The 18,531-nt window shown below is 42.3% G+C and overlaps 2 protein-coding genes across 10 annotated transcripts; both read left to right on the top strand.

Moving 5' to 3' along the window:
• The first annotated feature begins 557 nt into the window (after nucleotides 1-557).
• Nucleotides 558-2,087, top strand: LOC133262961 (feather keratin 4-like). The gene is made up of 2 exons (XM_061442473.1): nucleotides 558-716; nucleotides 1,194-2,087. Exons 1-2 carry the CDS (start codon nucleotides 585-587, stop codon nucleotides 1,542-1,544), a joined length of 483 nt encoding a protein of 160 aa, XP_061298457.1. The 5' UTR covers nucleotides 558-584; the 3' UTR covers nucleotides 1,545-2,087.
• Nucleotides 2,088-3,001: 914 nt separating this feature from the next.
• LOC133262854 (beta-keratin-related protein-like) lies at nucleotides 3,002-16,803 on the top strand. 9 transcript variants are annotated; one of them, XM_061442354.1, is made up of 4 exons: nucleotides 3,002-3,110; nucleotides 3,293-3,380; nucleotides 14,956-15,077; nucleotides 15,810-16,803. In XM_061442354.1, exons 3-4 carry the CDS (start codon nucleotides 14,966-14,968, stop codon nucleotides 16,190-16,192), a joined length of 495 nt encoding a protein of 164 aa, XP_061298338.1. In that variant the 5' UTR covers nucleotides 3,002-3,110; nucleotides 3,293-3,380; nucleotides 14,956-14,965; the 3' UTR covers nucleotides 16,193-16,803. The 9 variants fall into 9 exon arrangements, with proteins under 9 accessions (XP_061298338.1, XP_061298336.1, XP_061298334.1 ...); XM_061442352.1 differs by having other exon boundaries at nucleotides 14,746-15,077; XM_061442350.1 differs by having other exon boundaries at nucleotides 14,706-15,077.
• Nucleotides 16,804-18,531: the final 1,728 nt, after the last annotated feature.

Below are 18,531 nucleotides of genomic sequence, written 5' to 3'. Positions count from 1 at the left end.
ATAGTTATTGAAGGATTTTCTTCACATCAGGCACAGGGACATAATATCACTGCAGCCAGGAAGATGTGCCACCCTACATCTACCGGGGCTGTGGTGCAAAGACTTCAGAGGGACAGAATGTATAGTTGTGGTTTTCTGTTCAGAGGGAAAAGAAAGTGCACGGATCTGCAAGAGCTCACAAAACAAATCACCTCTATGCTTTAGTGTGCTGTATCAGACCTGCAGTGTGGAGCTGGGATAAGGAACAAAGCAGATGCAGTGTATCTTCAGCCTTTATTCCAAGCATAAGCTCTACAATGCTTCAATTCAACATCAGCAGGGGTTTAGAAAAGCAAATCAGCCCACGTGCATTGCACTACCTGTGATACTGCAGAGTGCTTGAAAAATGCTGGCTATGTGAATCAATCGCTCAAGCAAAGTAGTTTTCCAACACTTTTGTCACATTGGTAAAATCAGCAAAATGCTGCAGGAAGTGAAACTGCTTCAAAAGGTTTAAGGAAGAAAGAAGAGGGTGTTGGAAGAAACTGATAATTGTCCAAAGATGAATAAAACAGTCATAGAAGCGTGGGGAGTGATGTGTCTTGATGTGTTTTAATAACCTGAAACATGAAGGATGTCTCAATCCCCTCCAGGCAATCAAGGAGATGGTATATAAGGGCATCTGGCTCAGAAGTCCTCAGATCACAGGTCCTCACTTCTCCTCTTCGTTGATCCAAGTAAGTTTGATCCTTTCTTTATCTCTTGTATCTTTAGGTGTGGATAGCCTGAACTTCAACCAGTTCTGCGTGAAGGCCTTTTTCTCCGATATTCTCGTTGGTAAACAGGGCAGCTGCAGATCTGTCCAAACTCCACTGTAGCAGCTACAAGTTAGAGGATTCAGCCAATATGGGTTTCAATCCAAGTTCTTTCACTCTGGAGTGTGAACTGACTGGTGCACCTCAGTATAGCTTTTCAGCGGGCTTGGGCAGCACTCAGTGTGCAGAAAACCTGGGAGAGCATGGAGGAGCTGCTTGAGAGGGAGAAAGGAGGGCAGGGAAGGGGAAAGTGAGAGAGAAGAGAAGCACCTAAGCATTAGCAGAGCAGCTCCAGACAGCACATTCTGAGCCCTCCCTGCTGCTGACAAGGCAGAGCAGGGTGGTCTGTGCAGTAGCTCATGAGCAGAAGGTTGACTCAAAGTCCATGGTGTGTTGCAGGTTCACCTCTCTGCCCAAAGGATGTCCTTCTCCAGGCAGCAGCTCAGCTCCCGCTGCTTCCCACCCTGCGAGGTGACCTGCCCGCAGCCCATCGCCAACGCCTGGAACCAGCCCTGCATCACCTCCTGTGGGGACTCCCGTGCTGTGGTCTACCCACCGCCCGTGGTCATCACCTTCCCGGGCCCCATCCTCAGCTCCTGTCCTCAGGAGAGCATCGTGGGCAGCTCATCCCCACTGGGGCTGGAGCGCCCCAGAGGCCTGCAGGGCTCCCTTATCTATGGGGGCTGCTTCTCCTCGTCTTCCTCCAACCAGCTCTGGAGCCAGCGCTATGGGGGCTGTGGGCCATGTTAAGCGTGGCAGAAGCTGTGTCTGGCAGGAGAAGCAGTTGAGGAACTGACAGCAAGACCTAAGTGTGCAACAGAGCTGAGAAGAAAGGCTCTCTGAAGGAATGGTGAACTATGAGTGCTTCTTAGCACCCATGGGAACTGCTCTTCTGTTTGTCTTCTTTATGCTCGGTTTGCTTTTAATGTCAGTTTTCTCACAATCGATCTTTTCCATTCTTGGAAATCAAATTACTGATCATGAAAATCTGTTTCTCACTGTTAGAGCACAAAAGCACTTTTATTACTGGAAACTGGTCCATGTATACTTCCAGTTGCTTGGGACCACAGTATCATTTCTTTGGTAGTTTTATACTTTGATTTCTTTATGTCTAATAGAAATCTTATCACCTTATACTATGATTCATCCTGTCCATTTGAGACTTGAACCAAGAAAGAAAACAAATGTGATGAAAATAAATCAGTTTGGTACAGATTATTAAGTTGGCCCTTTTAAAAGCCACCTTGTATTTTTCCCTTATGTTGCTGAAAATCTACGCTTCTTGATCCTAATAAACACTTATGATTGCATCCAAAGAACATTCATCTGTTTACTTTCTTCTTTGTTTTGGGGGAATGTAGCCTTTGCAAATGAATTGAACCAAATCATCCCCTTATCTTAGAGATCTGCAGATGAGTCTTGTGCTCTTACAAACAGTGTTTATATAACCTGTGGATTCATTCATCAGGAAATTCTGCTTACAGCATGCAGAGCTCCCCTGTGTGTCTGATTTAATCTTTACAGGAACCAGGTGTGAGAAAACTGCCCAACCCTTAAATAATAGTTTCAAAACCAGGGTAAAGTACTAAATAGCCACTCCAAAAGTATTGAAGTAGCTCATCCCTACTTCCCCTACCTTTCCATGGAGTTTTACCAGAGCTATTGTAATTCTATGCACCATAAAAGAAGCCAAAATAATAGAGGATGTTATAATTCCATAGAACATAGCAAAGAGAAAATATTAGACATTTCACAGCAGCAAAAGGAACTTCAAGAGACAGTCAGAGAGCAAATTAGCTAGTGATGAAATTCCAGTCTGAGAATCAGGAAACTTGAATCTACTTCCACACTCTGTACTTTCCTATCTTGCTTTCTGAGACTATGAAACTGCCTCAACTGGAATCATAAATGCCCAAAAGCAGGTAACTTTTTCTAGGTTTACTTGTTAGTACTGAACAAAGTAAAGAAGCCTCCTTGCAAAATCCTAAGAAACAGGGAAGTAGAAATTGGAGCTTAAAGAAGGTCAGCAGATGCATTTCAAAGAGCAACTTAGATGACCAGAAGCCAAGTGCAGTAAAGTAGTTATAGACAGCTCTCAGTAAATAGGGAACAGTGATCCAGCAGTGCTCAGGGACCAGCTGGAAGCAATGATAAATTTCTTCAAGGTAAATAAAAGCCAAGTAGCCCCTCAGTTGTTTGCTATTGTGTTAATCCTTTTTAGCAGGGCGCTGGGTTAGTACCAAGTTTCTTGCTGAAATACTTCACTAGAATTCCAGATGTAGACTACTGGATAGCCTTTTAGGACTAAGGGAAGGGGTAAGATTGAAGGTGCAATGAAGATACACCCTATTGCATTATAAGAAAGTATGCTTGGCTAACTGCTGCTTTCAAGTAAGTGTCCTATGCTGCCTTGTTTTACTATTGCATGCATGCTTCTGGGTGTGAAAATAATAGCAATTCTCTTTTCTGTTCCTTGTATTATTTTCTTTCTCCAGCAGTTTTCTAGCAGTTCAAAATGGTGCAGTACAAGGTCTAAAGTGGCCATGGAAGTTGGCAGAACTCATTGCCAAGCAGAGGATTAACAGGGTGGGTTTGATTGATTAAGGTCTTAGCTCTCTTCTTGCTGCAGGGTTTAACAATGATGGAAACCCAATGCCTGCACAATGATGTTATTTCATTCAAACAGGTAGAAAGCAAACCCAGAATGCTAAAATTATGATGCAGCATGATTTTTTTAATAGGCAATAGAAAAGAAAGTTTACAAAAGCAAAACATGATCATACAGAGAGCAAGGAATCTGAGGCTTTTCCAACTGAGGTTTCTTGTTTCAGGAAGTTTCATTTCAAGCACAGTGCTCTTTTCTTCTTTTGTAGCTGTAAGGTTGACAATGCAGTCCAGTTTTCATCTGTTAACATCACTCTTGATTGACATCAGGCAGTACCAAAAGGGAGAAATCACAGTATACAAACTTTTCCATTATGATACTTCTATAACGTTACAAGGTTGAATGGAATTTTACTGCATTTGAAAATCTGGACCATGAGAAGAATAAGTGAACACATAGAAAAGAAAAGTACATAAGCAGGTACAAGCACAAATACAATTTGAACTGTTAGAAAGACTCAGCCTTTTTATGTCAACATCTTAAAAGCTCCATCTTACTCTTGAGTTTGTATCTTGCATTCAGTATCCTGGCTGCTCTTGGTGTAAGTGTACTCCTGCTGTGGTTGGCAGGGCTCACACCTAGAGCGATAACCTGTGAACCTCTGAGAAAAATAAGGGTATGAGAACTTGCTTTCCTGTGATCCCCCGTAAACAAAAGAGCCTCTGTAACCATATGATCCACCATAGCCAAGTGAGGTCCCAATGGCAGCTGGTGCTGAGGATCCCACTATGCTTTCCTGAGGGCAGGAGCTGAGAATTGGCCCAGGAAAAGTGATCACAACAGGGGGTGGGTAGACCACTGCCCTGGAGTCACTGCATGACGTAACACAGGGCTCATTCCAGGCATTGGCAATGGGCTGGGGGCAGGCCACCTCACATGGTGTGGAGTACTGGTAGTTGCACAGCTGTCTGTAGGAGGACATTGTTCTGCGGTGGAGGTGGATCTGAAAGGCAGAAAACTGTGTGAAGCAATTCCATGTTAGGTCAGAGATCTGTGTTCAGGCACTCAAGAATATTCAATGAGGACTCATAGAATGGTTAGGGTTAGAAAGAACCTTAAGATCATCTAGTTCCATTCCCCATGCTACCCACTTGGGTACCTTCCTGAACAGAAATGAAGTGGCTTTGTAGTTCCTGTCTCTCTCTCCCACCTCTTGATCACACTGCTTGAGTAACATTTATCTTCTGTCCTTGCCAGACTCAACTCTTCTTCCTGTGTACATCAAGCAACCTACACTTTTGACATATCTGTTCTTAATGTGTGAGAACATACCCTTAAGTGCTACATCACAAACAGTGCTTCCTTCAGTTGTGTTCCTTTGTAAAAGGAGCACAAGCGCTTCTATACCTTATGAGAGCAACTGTCATCTCACCCAGTCCCTTCTCCTCAGTAGTTAACCTGTAGGACAGGATTTATATGACCACCTGTTACACAGAGCTTCAAAACTGAGCTTCACCTTCTACTAAAGCCGCAATAAGGCAGCAGCTCATTTCTATCTGGGAACCAGAAGTCATGAATCCTAGAAGCACTTAGTAAGGATGTCAACATTCCCTCAAAAAGCTGGATAATGCCAACTCCAAGCTCTCTGCAGGATTGGTGAAGCTGCTTTTTCAGAGAGGCAAACCCTGTTAGTGTCATGGAAGACATCTATGTAGGATTCAGTTAGAGTTATTATAATAAGTGCATGAAAAAAGCACAAAGAATTAAAAACTTACCCAAGTTCCAGAGGAGAAGTCAGGAGAAGCTGTTGGGAGAGATGTGAGCAGTGTGTGCTTTTATACTGCTCCTGGGATAGTCTGGAGGACCTGAGACGCCCTTTGCGCATGATGTTTGATTAGATTCAGAAAGGAAGCTATTACACATAACGCTTCACAGCATATAATCATTTTGCTCACTGTTGGAAGTTATTAGGCAATTCCCAGTTTTCCATTACACCTTACTACGTCATCCTTCTCTAAACTTTTTGATCATATTTAGATTCATCAGATTTCAGCCTCTATGAGCAGCAATGAGAGGTAGTTCAGCTAAGTTAAAACCATCTCCTTGACAACTGTGTTGTATTTTATATCTCTTTTATTTTAAAATTCACTCAGAGAAAGAGGACAGATTATTAACCTTGAAGCTCCAGGGTGCAAATCTACTTGTTTTGCCTGCTTCATGTCCCCACTTAGAAAGCTGCTTAGAAAGGGTCTCGTGCTGGCATCAACAAACTAGCAAATCTGGGCAATTCACCGTAAGACAGAAAATGCAGAGTAGAAACATTGTTGATTTTAAACCTTATACACCTCTCATCACCCCAACAGCCAAAGCAAGGGGTATTTTATGGTCTGAAGAGAGGCTTTGCTCCGACTGTACTAAGAGATGCTGTTTATTCACCTCCTTCCCCCCCAATCTTTACAGTTACTTCTGTGTGTACTCCAGGACAAACTGCTTTCCAAATGTAGACACCAGGCCCCCATCTGCACCAACTAAATTTAGCTGATCTCAGCTTATATTATATGCTGTACAATAATTTCAACAATCATTCAGCAATATACTCCAACTCAGTAACTTTGCATCTAGCTGTCCCTCCTGTGCATGTCTTCTTTCCAAGGCTCAGTATCTTCAACGTTGGGCAATATCTGTATTCTTGGTCACAGGCAGCCTTGTTTTCAGAATCCCATGGCATAGAGCACATGATCATTCCAGAAGAGGTCTTTAATCAGGATCTTATTGGTCCTGAGAAACCAATAAATGCTTCAGCCCTCAACTTTTCTTTTAATCCATATGGTACAGGAGACACATAGCAAGAGGGGAAACTCCACCTTTTTTTATTATCATTGCCCTCTAACAGGATTCCACAGGGCAAGACTTTAAGTGGCAGTGACACAATGGCCATCAGGGCTCAACTACTAGATTCTTGATTAACATTTATGTTCTGTCGTTGCCAGACTCTCAACTCTTCCTAACATTCCTGTGTACATCACAGCAATCAGTCAGATTGGCAGTGGTCAGTTATCTGGGGGGATGCAAAGGATTCAGCTCACAGACTGTCAGCAGTAAATGTCATGGGACATACTGTGGCATCATGGACCATGAAGCCAGATGCCTAATATTACTTAAGATGGAGAAGGATATTAAAGTAAAACAACCACAAAAGAGGAGCTTGATTCATTCTCACCCAAAACCAACAAAGGGAGTGGATTGATACCAGGAAGGACCTGGTCATTGAAGTTTTGAACGGAAATGAACCATGAGATGTAGCATTGTGTAACATGATGAAGCAGAGAACACCAGAGTAATTAGGATAAGTCAGAAAGTTTTTGCATCATCAAGATGAGCTGAATATGCAACAAATAACAGTTGGTAAAGCAGCAGATTCTCATGAGCAAGGTGGGTTTCTATACACAAAGAGTTTAAGAAAAGTGGAAAACTGTTCTCAATCGTCAAATATTTCCAGAACACTCCTTTTGTTATATGATTCCTGCTAACTTGGCTAAAATTAAATTTACTTGATAGTTTCCCAAGTATGGAAATGCAGATAGAAGAGCAGCTTTAATTGCTAGCCATATATTCTGCTAAAACCATGATTCTTGTAAGAGCTTGACACGAGTCTACCTTTAGGGAAGCCCTTTGAACTTGAAGCAGTCTGTAAAAACTTGTTTATGAGATGTTAGGCAGAGATTTTGATGTCAGCAGCAGATTGATTAGGGTACCCTGTTGCTCTTATGTTCATATGGGTTAATCTTTATCTGTAATCTTTAAATAGTTACATAATTGCTAAATTTGAAAGTATTTTGCTGTAGACAACCTTAGTTTCATATGTCGAGCTTTGATATAAAATTCTTGGAAGAATTCATGTTATATATAAGGACAAAAGTCTTTATTGTGAGGGTGGTGAGGTGTTGTCACAGGTTGCTCAGAGAAGCTGTGGCTGCCCCATCCCCAGCAGTGTTCAAGGCCAGGTTGGATGAGGCTTGGAACAACCTGGAAGGTTTCCCTGCCCGTGGCAGGCGGTTGGAACTAGATGATATTAAGATTAAGATCCTTTCCAACTCAAACCAGTCTATGGTTTTATGAAGGATCAGGGGCTATTCAGGTGTTTTAAGTGGGTATAGGCTGTTTGTAACCATTTAGGGGCTATCTGGAGGAAAAAGAAAAGGTCAGTCATCAGAGATGAGCCATCTGTCTCACACCATAGACCCGTACCATCCCCACTTGCAGATCTTTAGCTGATACTGAGAGTTGAATAAGGAAAACAGTATCAAAATGTGCATCTAAGTACTATTATGGAAAGACGGCTAAGGATTACACAGCAGGAAATATTATATACATCTTCAAAGTGCCTGAGTGGTTCAACCCACTGAGTAAATCTAAGCAGGGAGTTTGTGGCCACATTCTTGTCCCTGCCCTCTCCCGAGTAAATTTTTTTGTGGTCTGGCAGGAGAAAAATGGATATTCCTGCACAGATACTCCATTCTCTGTTTATTTATCTTAAACAGTTGTCAGTTTATTTGTCTTAATCCCAGTATGCTTACCTCTGATAGGTTTATGTACTGATTTAACAAAAACAGTTGAAGCAAATGCAGGGTAGAAAAATAAACAGCAAAGAATAAAAGAAAATCAGAATGAGCACAAGGCAGGTAGGTGGGGGAGGCACAGACCACTGGGATTTTAGATGGTTTGCTTTCCTCTTTTCTTACTTCTGGCTTCATTCTGACAGAATTTCCTTTGCTCTTAAGTGATCCTTGTGGACTTAATGGTGACAGATCACCTCCCATGAGCCAAGTGGCTGCATCAGTAGCTTCTTGCCCTTTGTGACCCTTCTATAAAAGTGTATTTTTCCTTCCACTTTTATTTTATTCCAGATGGAGAAAGATTTTCTGCCTTTTCTCTGGCCTGGAAGGGAAGGACCTATTGCTGAAAGTAAAACCCACCCAAATTCTAATTGTACCAATGGCAGTAATAGGCACACCTGTATCTTCCTTCCCAAGTCTTCCTCCAAGTTGGAAACCAATGCAAAGAAAAACACTCTGCATTGATATCTTGTCTTTCCTGTAACAACCACCTAGACTGCAGGGGTGTTGTGAAAATGCTGTCTTCCCAAGTGAGATCTGCATTCCTAACCATGTAGTCTCCATCTGGGGGAAGCCACACCTGCGCCCGCCTGGCAGCTGGCTTTGTGCAGGGCGAGGTACCAGCCAGACCATTCTCGGAGCACTTCCCAGTGGGGTTTGCTCAGTGTTTGGTGTCCAAAAGACAGACAGGCATGCATACTACCTCATAGTCATAGAATGGTTTGTGTTGGAAAGGACCTTAATATCATCTAGTTCCAACCCCCCTGCCATGGGCAGGAACACCTCACACCACGTCGCCCAAGGCCCTGTCTAACCTGGCTTTAAGCACTACAAGGGATGGAGCATTCACCACTTCTTTGGGCATCCTGCTCCAGGGCCTCACCACCCTCACAGTAAAGAACTTCTTTCTTATATCTAATCTGAACTTCTCCTGTTTAAGTTTAAACCCATCACAGTCTTATCACTGTAGTCCCTGTTGAAGGCCCCTCTCCAGTATCCCTGTAGGCCTCCTTCAGATACTGGAAGCTGCTCTGAGGTCTCTACATGGCTTCCCTTCTCCAGGTTGAACAGCCCCAATTTTTTCAGCCTGTCTTCCTATGGAAGGTGATCCAGCCCCTGATCATTCTCATGGTTCTTCTTTGGACTTGCTCCAACAGTTCCATGTCCTTGTTATGTTGAGGACACCAGAACTGGACACAGTACTACAAGCACTTGCCTGTCTACTGCTACCCATCACAACAGCACATATGCCCCAGTATAACACCCTGGGTGTTATACTTTCAGGAGGTGGATAATCATCACCCATGGGATAGGATATAGAGCGAATCCTGCTTCAGCATGGTCTGCAGCATGGGCTGATGGGATATCTGCACTCCAGCACTTGGAACATCACTCCCCCCTTCTTCACTGACATTAGTGTCTGCAGAGCTGTTTCTCCCAGATGTTCTCACTCTTTTCTCTGGCTGCAGTTTCCATTCCACATTTTTCTCCCTTCTTAAATACATTATTCCAGAGGTGCTACCATCATCACTGATGAGCTTGGCCTTGGCCAGCAGTGGGTCTGTCTTGGAGCCAGCCAGCATTTGCTCTGTTGGACATGGAGGAAGCTTCTAGCATGGAGGAAGCGTCTAACAGATGCCACCCCTGTGGCCCCCTACTACCGTACTATTTGTATAGCATATTTGTATAGCATCCATGGCTATAAAACATTTAGGATCTATATCAAGGTCTGGGATTTTCTTTCAACACCATAACTAATGCAGGAGACTAGTCATTGAGGATTATTTTAGCATCAGTGGGCTATTGATTTAGAAACCTTATAAATAAAAGCAGAAAACAATATTGTGATGCAGAAAGGATTTTATTGGAACTGACAAATGAGATTTATCAGACCACAGGAATATTGCATGGAACAACACAGAGTTGTTAGATTTACACAGAAAGCAAAGTGAAAAGGGCACACAGCCAGAACATAGTGAGCAGAGATCTATTATACAGAGGAAACTGATATTCTGGACTTGTTTCTCAGGGTGGATGAGCATGTCCTGTTCCTGAGAATTCTCACTGACTCTTTAAAAGCCGCATCCCACTGTTCACTCATGAGCTCTTGTTTTGGTTTTGCTTCTGCTGGGTCTTGCTATCCTGGGAAATCTTGCCAGACTTAGCAGAGTGGTATACCCCATAGCTGCGGGAGTAGCAGGGGTAGGAGTACCTGCCACCCAGGGAGGTGCCAGACCCAAAGGAGCTCTGCACATCCTGGGCACTCCCATATCCAAAGGAGCTGCCTATCTCCAGGGGGGCTGAAGTGCCCACGATGCTCTCCTGAGGGCAGGAGCTGAGGATGGGGCCTGGGAAGACAATGGCCACGGGTGGTGGGTAGACCACGGCACGGGAGTCCCCACAGGAGGTGACGCAGGGCTGATTGCTCCAGGCATTGGCGTATGGTGCAGGGCAGCTCACATCACAGGGTGAGTAGCTGCTGTAGTTGCAGACCTGTCCATTGAAAGACATCTTTCTGGCTGGAAGTAAACCTGAATGAAACACAGAGGGTGGGAGAGCATGGGTGAAGGGTGACAGTGCAGGTGTGCTTGCAAAGGAGAACCCTCATTTATTCAAAGCAGTGATAGTGAAGAACACATTCAGAGAGCAAGTGCCACAGGAAAATCTGGTTAGAGTTAGAGGTGAAAAAGACAAAATGCATTTTACTCTATTATAAATATAAAATATAGAAAATGGAAACTATTTTCTATTACTCTATTTCATATCTTGAAATGTTTGTCACAGCATTCCTTAAACTGAATTTCTTAGAAATACATTGAACTGACGTGTTAGCTCAAACTCCCCCCTGCCCCAGAAAGTGACTTACTTGGTTGAACAGCAGAAGTGGAAGGACTCTCGAAGAGAAGTGGTTTGAAGACACTGGGCTATAGGTGCTTTTATACTGCTTCTTGGTTTGCCCTAGGGGAATTGAACGATTCTTTTCCTCATTTGTACTCATTGTCCCTCAAACAGACCTGTTTGTCACTCAGTCAAGGTAATTGTTGTCCGTATTGTTTCTCCTAACTCACTCCACCTTAGATGGCTTTTCATCATGGGTATGTTGCTCCTAGACTTGCATGTCAAAGGGAGAGGATTTCCACCTTAGTTATAACTCAGTTGGCTTTATTGGGGACAGAAGGAGATCAAGATTTACTTTGCTATGAATATGCAAATTAATTTGTCAAATTATCTTACTTTATTATAACTTAACTGGTATCTCTATATGAGTTGGCCATATATTAGTGTTTGCTTAATTTTTACACTGTTATAAATACTAAGCCAGAGCTGGTGATTGGAGGTCTCAGGCCTTTTCCAAAGCCACAGTATTCTGTTTAATCCTTCTACTACTATTTCAGCTTAACTTTTTTGCTTTCCACAGGAATTCATTTAGAGAGAAAGAAAACTTGACATTTTGAAGGAACACTTTTAAACCATTTTAAATTTCATTGTCCATATTCAGCATTTGACTGTTAGCTACACATTGCCAGAACTGAGTACTGCAAAATGGGGTACTAGATGTGCCCTGTTTAAATGGCAGGTTTTAACTTTGACATGTGAAACACAGAAATTAATACCCAGCTCTCAGCTAATGTAGCTGGGTTTAGAACCAAGTCAGAGGGACATGGTTTAGTGGTGGTCTTAGCAGTCCTGGTGTAATGGTTGGTCTTGATGATTTTAAAGATCTTTCTGAACATAGTTGATTCTATGATTATCATCATGATCATCCTTGACTTAAAGGATTACCTGTACTAATCCTAAATAATTCATAACCAACATGTATTGCTTACTTTATTTAGAAACAGAAGTGTAGAAATAATATGGTTAAATCTCAGAAACCTGTGTTAGCCATCCTGTACCTGTCCTATTATTTTTCTGGGCTGAGACATACCAGGGTCTGTCACAGTTATGTTCAGGGTACTGATGGCACAGCCTTAATTTCCTGTAAATGTGTTGCACAGACATGAATTTTGCTTCTCATCATGTCTTGGAGGTGGACAATCTCCTATTTTGTTTCTTACAGTTCTCCAAACATTTATCTTTGACTCAGTGTCACCAGTGTAGGAGATAAAAGAAGGAAGACTTGGTATGCTGAGTGCCTCAGTCTTTTAATAATCCCTTTAAGAAGGCAACAATAAAAATTACTCAATTCCTTTGGGTGTTGTACAAATGAGTGGCTGTTTATAAAGCAGTGGAAAAACAAGGGGTTTATATTCTCTTGATACATAAAAAGACCGAGATTGAGAAATAAGGCTGCATGTATTAAATGGGCAGAAACTAAACTGGTGTGATCAAAAAACAAACATGATTTCCAGGGAAGGAGTTAAAAAGGACACTGTAAACTGAGACCATTTCTGAAGTCTAAGGAAGAAGACTATTGGGTGAGGATGAAGAAAGAAAGATAATGGTTCAGAAGTGGTTTGGAGGAAAAGCAATTAGCACAGGTCAGGCACCATCTGGTCATTGCTTTCCTTTTAGAAGGACAACTGGTGGTCACTTCTAGCTCAGGAGACCTCTGCCTAGTGTAGACCTGCCCTCCTAAAGGTGCTGAGCCCACAAGACGTGCTAGAAACCAGGAAATACAGGTTTATTTTTTCCCACACCACAATGCTCTGCTACCCTACCATGCTCCCACGGCAGCAAGAACTGCAACTTGTCTCTGCCTGCTCCTCAGACCTTCAAGTGTCATGGCAACATGGGTATGTGTGCAACTTAAAGACTTTCAGATGATCAGTTTTCACAGTCATTTCCATAGGGATGGAAATGTAAATACCTTGTAAAGACAGAGAGAGAAAAATTGGAGATGTCCAGATTATAGATGTGCTTCACCATCCCTCATTCTTCCACCATCCTTTTGAGATACACCCTAACTCAGACAGCAGTTAATGTTGCATTAGCAACCTCGATTATCATACATCTGGCTTTTTAGGGATTTAATTCCAGAGGTATTTTACAGGACCAAGGAGAACGTGTTGCAAGACTTAGAAAGTCCAGTATGAGGACTCCCCACTACTGCCTTCCAGATCTGACAAATCCTGGGGCCGTGAAACACATTTTGGTCATGAAACTCATTTAATTTAAACTGATCTTATGGGTCACTGCATTCTTTAGGTGAACACCACAGACAAATTTTCATCTGATTTCTTCTGCTTCCAAATTAGCCTTTCCCCTTTGCATTTTTCCCAGCAGGTAAAACACTGCTCTGTCCAAGCCAATGTAACACCCACATGAAATGGGCAATCACTGATGATGATTTCTAAAAGAGATGATTAAGACAGAGGCCAAATAATTTAGCAACATCTCTTAGCAATTAAGTGAGCCTCTGGGAGGAGATCTCAGGCATGTCTTGTACTTGTTAGTGTTGTTATTTGTAATTATAATTCTACTATCTTTCAGCTTATGTAAATGAGGTTGTCGCCCAGAAACCATGAAAATAGAGAGCTCAGACAGTCACTGCCGCCAGGAACCAGTAAATGAAACCAAGTAGTTTTAGGTATGGTGAAAGGATTACTATCCCCCCATTCACTGCAGAGTGACAGCCTCCTGCAGTGAGTGCAGAGGGGCAGGCTGGATTTGCCCCAGTGCATGCAAGGCAATGAGGGCCATCCAGAAACGTCTCCCCATGTTCTTGCCAAAAGTTACGCTGAAAATGTGCTCCAGACCACCATGCCTTAACCCAGATATCTTTAACTTGCCCTGCGTCTAGGCTTGATGTTACTTTGCTTTTCAGGTTTTACTTTTCCAAGTAGGTTCAGGAGCAAGACCAGGATAATGTCTCTGTTTATAATAAATGGCAAAGAAAACAGGATTTCCATGCCATCTGATAAATCCACAGGAGGTCCAGCTCATCGTGGGGCTGAAACACGGTTCCTTAAATGAGTTTTTCTGTCAAAAGGGCATCATAGTGTAATCTAATTCAGCTCTTCAACCACTAAATGCTGTAAACAATACTTTTGACATACAAATCCTTTAAGATCATCATATTGATATGTAGGTGCAGGAAGACCCCAGCGTTTGATCACTCGCTTTCATCTGTAGTCTGTTACATCATGTAAGGAGTTGGATACAGTTTTTCAGTTGTAAATGTTGCAAACTCCTGTACAGGGGGAGACCAAGATCCACTCTCTGAACTTCATGTCCCAGAACAAAGGAGTTGTTAGAAGCAACACATTTTGGATTAACTTGTGCATGAGACTGCTTCCTTCACAGCAATCCTAATCAAGGGTTTTCTTGCCCTTTCTCATGTTTTTAACTAGGCAATGTACAATAATATTCACCAGGAATTAAGTGAGATAGGAAGACTTCTGCAGCGTATGAGCCCTCTTTCCCCTCTTCACCACCCCTTCAAAATAGGCTGTAGTAACTCAATACTAACATCAGAAAGGCCCTTACATCACAGAGCTGCTTTTCTGTAGCTGTGACCACTATTAACTGAAGCATCTGAGGGCTGTATCTATAGACTTCTATTTTATTTTTACTTATGATGGAAAAATAGAGTAGGGATAAAAGGGGAGCAGAAAGGTACATTGCCAAGGTGGTATAAAAGTCTCTAAGTTTCATTTCTCTTTGTGACTAAAAGGTTTGAAAACCTTTACACCAAGCATGACAAAATCACTACATCATTTTAAAAATGAGTCTGTTTTGTCAAATCAGCAATCTTCTGTTCTACTGGTCAAAGTTACGTGCTTTGAAGCTTGGAGAAGTGGAAGAAGGAAGTAAATGTCTGCAATGAGTAGAAAGAAACTAAGGGTGAACACTGCCCCTGTTTTGAGATGAAAGCCTTCTGTAGGCTGCAAAATGGATGTGATACCATTCAACTAATAATTGCTTAACTGCAAACAACACGCAAGGATCCCTCCACCCCTTGATGTGACAAATGCAGGAAAGTTTGTTTTGTAACTAGGAAGAGCTACATGCCTGAAGTGTGGCTCAGCCCCTGGAGCTGCTGTAGGAATCCTATAAAAGAGCATGGAGCACAGAGCTCTTCAAACCACTCTTCTTGGCTTTACCCTTGTGGCAAACTGAGTAAGTCTGACTTCAGTTATATCTGTTCTCTGAGTTCAAAAGCTAATTTAATAAGAATTTGAATTCAAATTTGTGTGAGCAGTTAATATATCTTTTGCTATTAGTGTAAGAACGTTATTTTTATAAAAATAGATTCAGTGACCTCTTTCAGCTTGGCAAGCTTTGGAAAATACGGACAGCATGGAGCTTCAAGAGATTTTTGCATGTTTCAGAGAAAGAATGGCTATTGGTATTTGTCTATGCCTAAGAGTACTTGCAAATGAAGACAATAGTTTTAGAAACAGTTTTTAACTAAATATTGCTAGGTTAATCCTCCTCTCTAGTTAATGAGGCTTTGCTGACTTCTAACAGGTTACCTAATAGTCATGATTTCTGCATATGAATTGCAATCAGACTATACCTCTAGCTATAGAAGAGTAACTTTCTGAATATTATAAGATTTGAATAAATGAGAGTTCCCCTTTGCAAATGCACTTGCACTGTCAATCTTCACCAGATAAGGAATGTTGTAAGAATTCAAGATGTGAAATGTAAGAGTTCAAGATGTGAAATGGAGTAATAGAAAATGAAATCTTTCTTACCTCTTAACTCTAACCAGATTTTCCTGTGGCACTTGCTCTCTGAATGTGTTCTTCACTATCACTGCTTTGAATAAATGAGGGTTCTCCTTTGCAAGCACACCTGCACTGTCACCCTTCACCCATGCTCTCCCACCCTCTGTGTTTCATTCAGGTTTACTTCCAGCCAGAAAGATGTCTTTCAATGGACAGGTCTGCAACTACAGCAGCTACTCACCCTGTGATGTGAGCTGCCCCGCGCCGTATGCCAATGCCTGGAGCCAGCCCTGCGTCACCTCCTGTGGGGACTCCCGTGCCGTGGTCTACCCACCACCCGTGGCCATTGTCTTCCCAGGCCCCATCCTCAGCTCCTGCCCTCAGGAGAGCATCGTGGGCACTTCAGCCCCCCTGGAGATAGGCAGCTCCTTTGGGTATGGGAGCTCCCAGGATGTGCAGAGCTCCTTTGGGTCTGGCACCTCCCTGGGTGGCAGGTACTCCTACCCCTGCTATTCCCGCAGGTACACGACTTACCGTAGTGGGAGCTGTGGGCCCTGCTAAGCACTGCAAGGATGCCCTGGGAAGCTGGACCCAGCAGGGACCAGAGTAAATTCCCAGTCCATGAGTGAGCAGAGGGACATGGTTTTCAGAGGGCCAATGTACCAGGCTGCAGCAGGGGTTCTGAGTAGCTGGGCTGAGAAACAAACCCAGACATTGTATTTCCCCTCCTATTGGATTAGGTATCTGCTAAGAAGATCCCAGCTCTGAGAAACACAGAAAAGTCCTTAGCTGAAATTCAGGTCACTTATAGAAGACTAAGCATCAGTGTAAATTAGGTTCTCTATATTCTGACCTCTCGGATGGACTGACTTTAAAACTTCTCAAAGCTCCAGTCTGACTGTGGGAGCCACGCTGTTTCATGTCATCTGGGATTAAAAAAGAAAAAGAGAACAAAAAAACCCCAAACAAACTGTTGTGGTGAAAACCCAACTCATTTTTCAAATGCTGCAAATGCAACAAAGACAGAAGATCATCTTACAAACTGCAGCCCCCAGAGAAGACAACCACATCTACCTTGAGCTAACCCTGCAAAAGTATTCTGTGCCCTCTGCATTGTTATGTTCTGCTGCAATGAAGTCCTTGCTCTGTTACAATTAAAGTTTATATTCCATTACATTTGCCTTCTGGCTTTCTTCTCTCCTTGTCTTAAAACTATTGGACAGTGATGCTAAAGTGATGCTTCACTTGAGTCATGTCCTGATTGTTGGTTTGTGTGCTGTCCAAAATATGTGGACATCCTTAAAATCTTTTGTAAGGATTCATCACAAAAAGGGTAGGATTAAACAATCACACTAAACTGTTGGATCAGAGGTTGCCTTTATCCTTTTGCTAGCTTACAGAGAGGAAAAAGTTGTTCACAATGGACTACTTGCAATAGAGAGTTGTTTATAGGCAACAATTTGGGGAGTAACAGTGAAGCTTTACACTAATACAAAGATGTAACAGAAGAATAAGCCAAATCACCCTTACTCGATCCACTGAAGAGAGAGTTAGGAGATAGAGGTAAAAAGCCTTCGGCTGTGAATGCTTTAACTGCCTGGAGGTTAGAGGATCTATCTGTTAGTAATGACTTAATTTACTTGTAAATCAGGTGCTGTTACTTGGATCATTCCTTCAACTGCTGTAATTACCTTTCTTAGGGTTAGTTTTTAGGTCTGAGCCCCACACAGTGCATTATCCGTCTGACACTTGACTTAGGCTGTTTCTGATCTCGTAACAGACAGCAAAAGGTTTCCTTTCCAAGTAAAATTCTTCATTAGATTTTGAAAAATTTTCCAACCAAAATTCTTTGGTTAATGTGTTGAAGAAATCCAAGTCCTCCAGCTGGAAGCAGAGCTTGGAGGCTGAATAAATCTGTGGGCTCTATGAAGAATTGTAACTTTTTTACACAAAGCAAATTTATCACTGGAAAGGGAAGCCTTATGTTATTTGTGTTGTATATGTTTAATTAAGAGACCTTAATTTAGCACACTGATGGACTGGTTTTCAAACTTTTTTTAAACATCATAAGCCTAGATTTTATGTAGGGCAACCCTCTTGAGCATCTTTTCAATTGACAGATGAAATTTACACCATGTAAAAACCAGAAGGTTCATAAATTTAAGACTTCGATTTTAATATAGCAGAGAAAAACAAATTGTTTTCCATGACAAAGCAAATAACCTTAACCTGCAAAGCTATGAAGGATCTGTTTAGGAAGAGGATGAGGTCGTGTTTTGAAGTGAAACTATTACTCATTATCAAGACCTAAAACTGCAGCAATGTCATTAGGTTTATTACAGTTGAACTCTTATCTACAACACATTCAGCACACAGAAACGCTTTGAAGTTCTATATTCTGCGGAAAAAATTGGAACAATCCACTTAAGTGCAGCCTAGAGCTTCCTCATAACCATCCCACATAATTTAATCATAATCTTTGCTATAAAGGATGGGGTTTAAATTGTTAAGGGTGTAAACAAGCGTGAAAGACAAACGAATTGCAGTAAGGCATGTTCCTGCTGGCCAGCCTACACACAAGACACAAGACATCCTGCCAAACCAAATGCCAGTTCAGAAAGCTGTATTATCCCAGCCGTTAGGGCCAGCAGTTCAGCTCACAGCCATCATGGCAATGGACCTTATCCAAAGCTTGGGGGAGAAGGCAGGAGAGTTTGTGTCTGGAGAATGAAAAGTCTCTGCCAAGTCTAATGGAATGTGCTCCTGCCCATAGTAGTGGGCTGGAACTGGATCTTTAAGGTCCCTTCCAACCCAACTCATTCTGTTATTCTATGGTTATCACAACCAAAGCCACTGTGAGTGTAATTTTGCAAACCAAAACATCTGTGGGTTTGCTTCAC

The sequence above is a fragment of the Pezoporus flaviventris genome, unplaced genomic scaffold (genome assembly GCF_033815535.1).
Source record: "Pezoporus flaviventris isolate CSIRO_AGI_PZ_B2104156 unplaced genomic scaffold, CSIRO_AGI_Pfla_v1 ptg000225l, whole genome shotgun sequence".
In the NCBI taxonomy this organism is placed as follows: Eukaryota; Metazoa; Chordata; class Aves; order Psittaciformes; family Psittacidae; genus Pezoporus; species Pezoporus flaviventris.
This window is presented reverse-complemented; position numbering and strand designations above follow the sequence as displayed.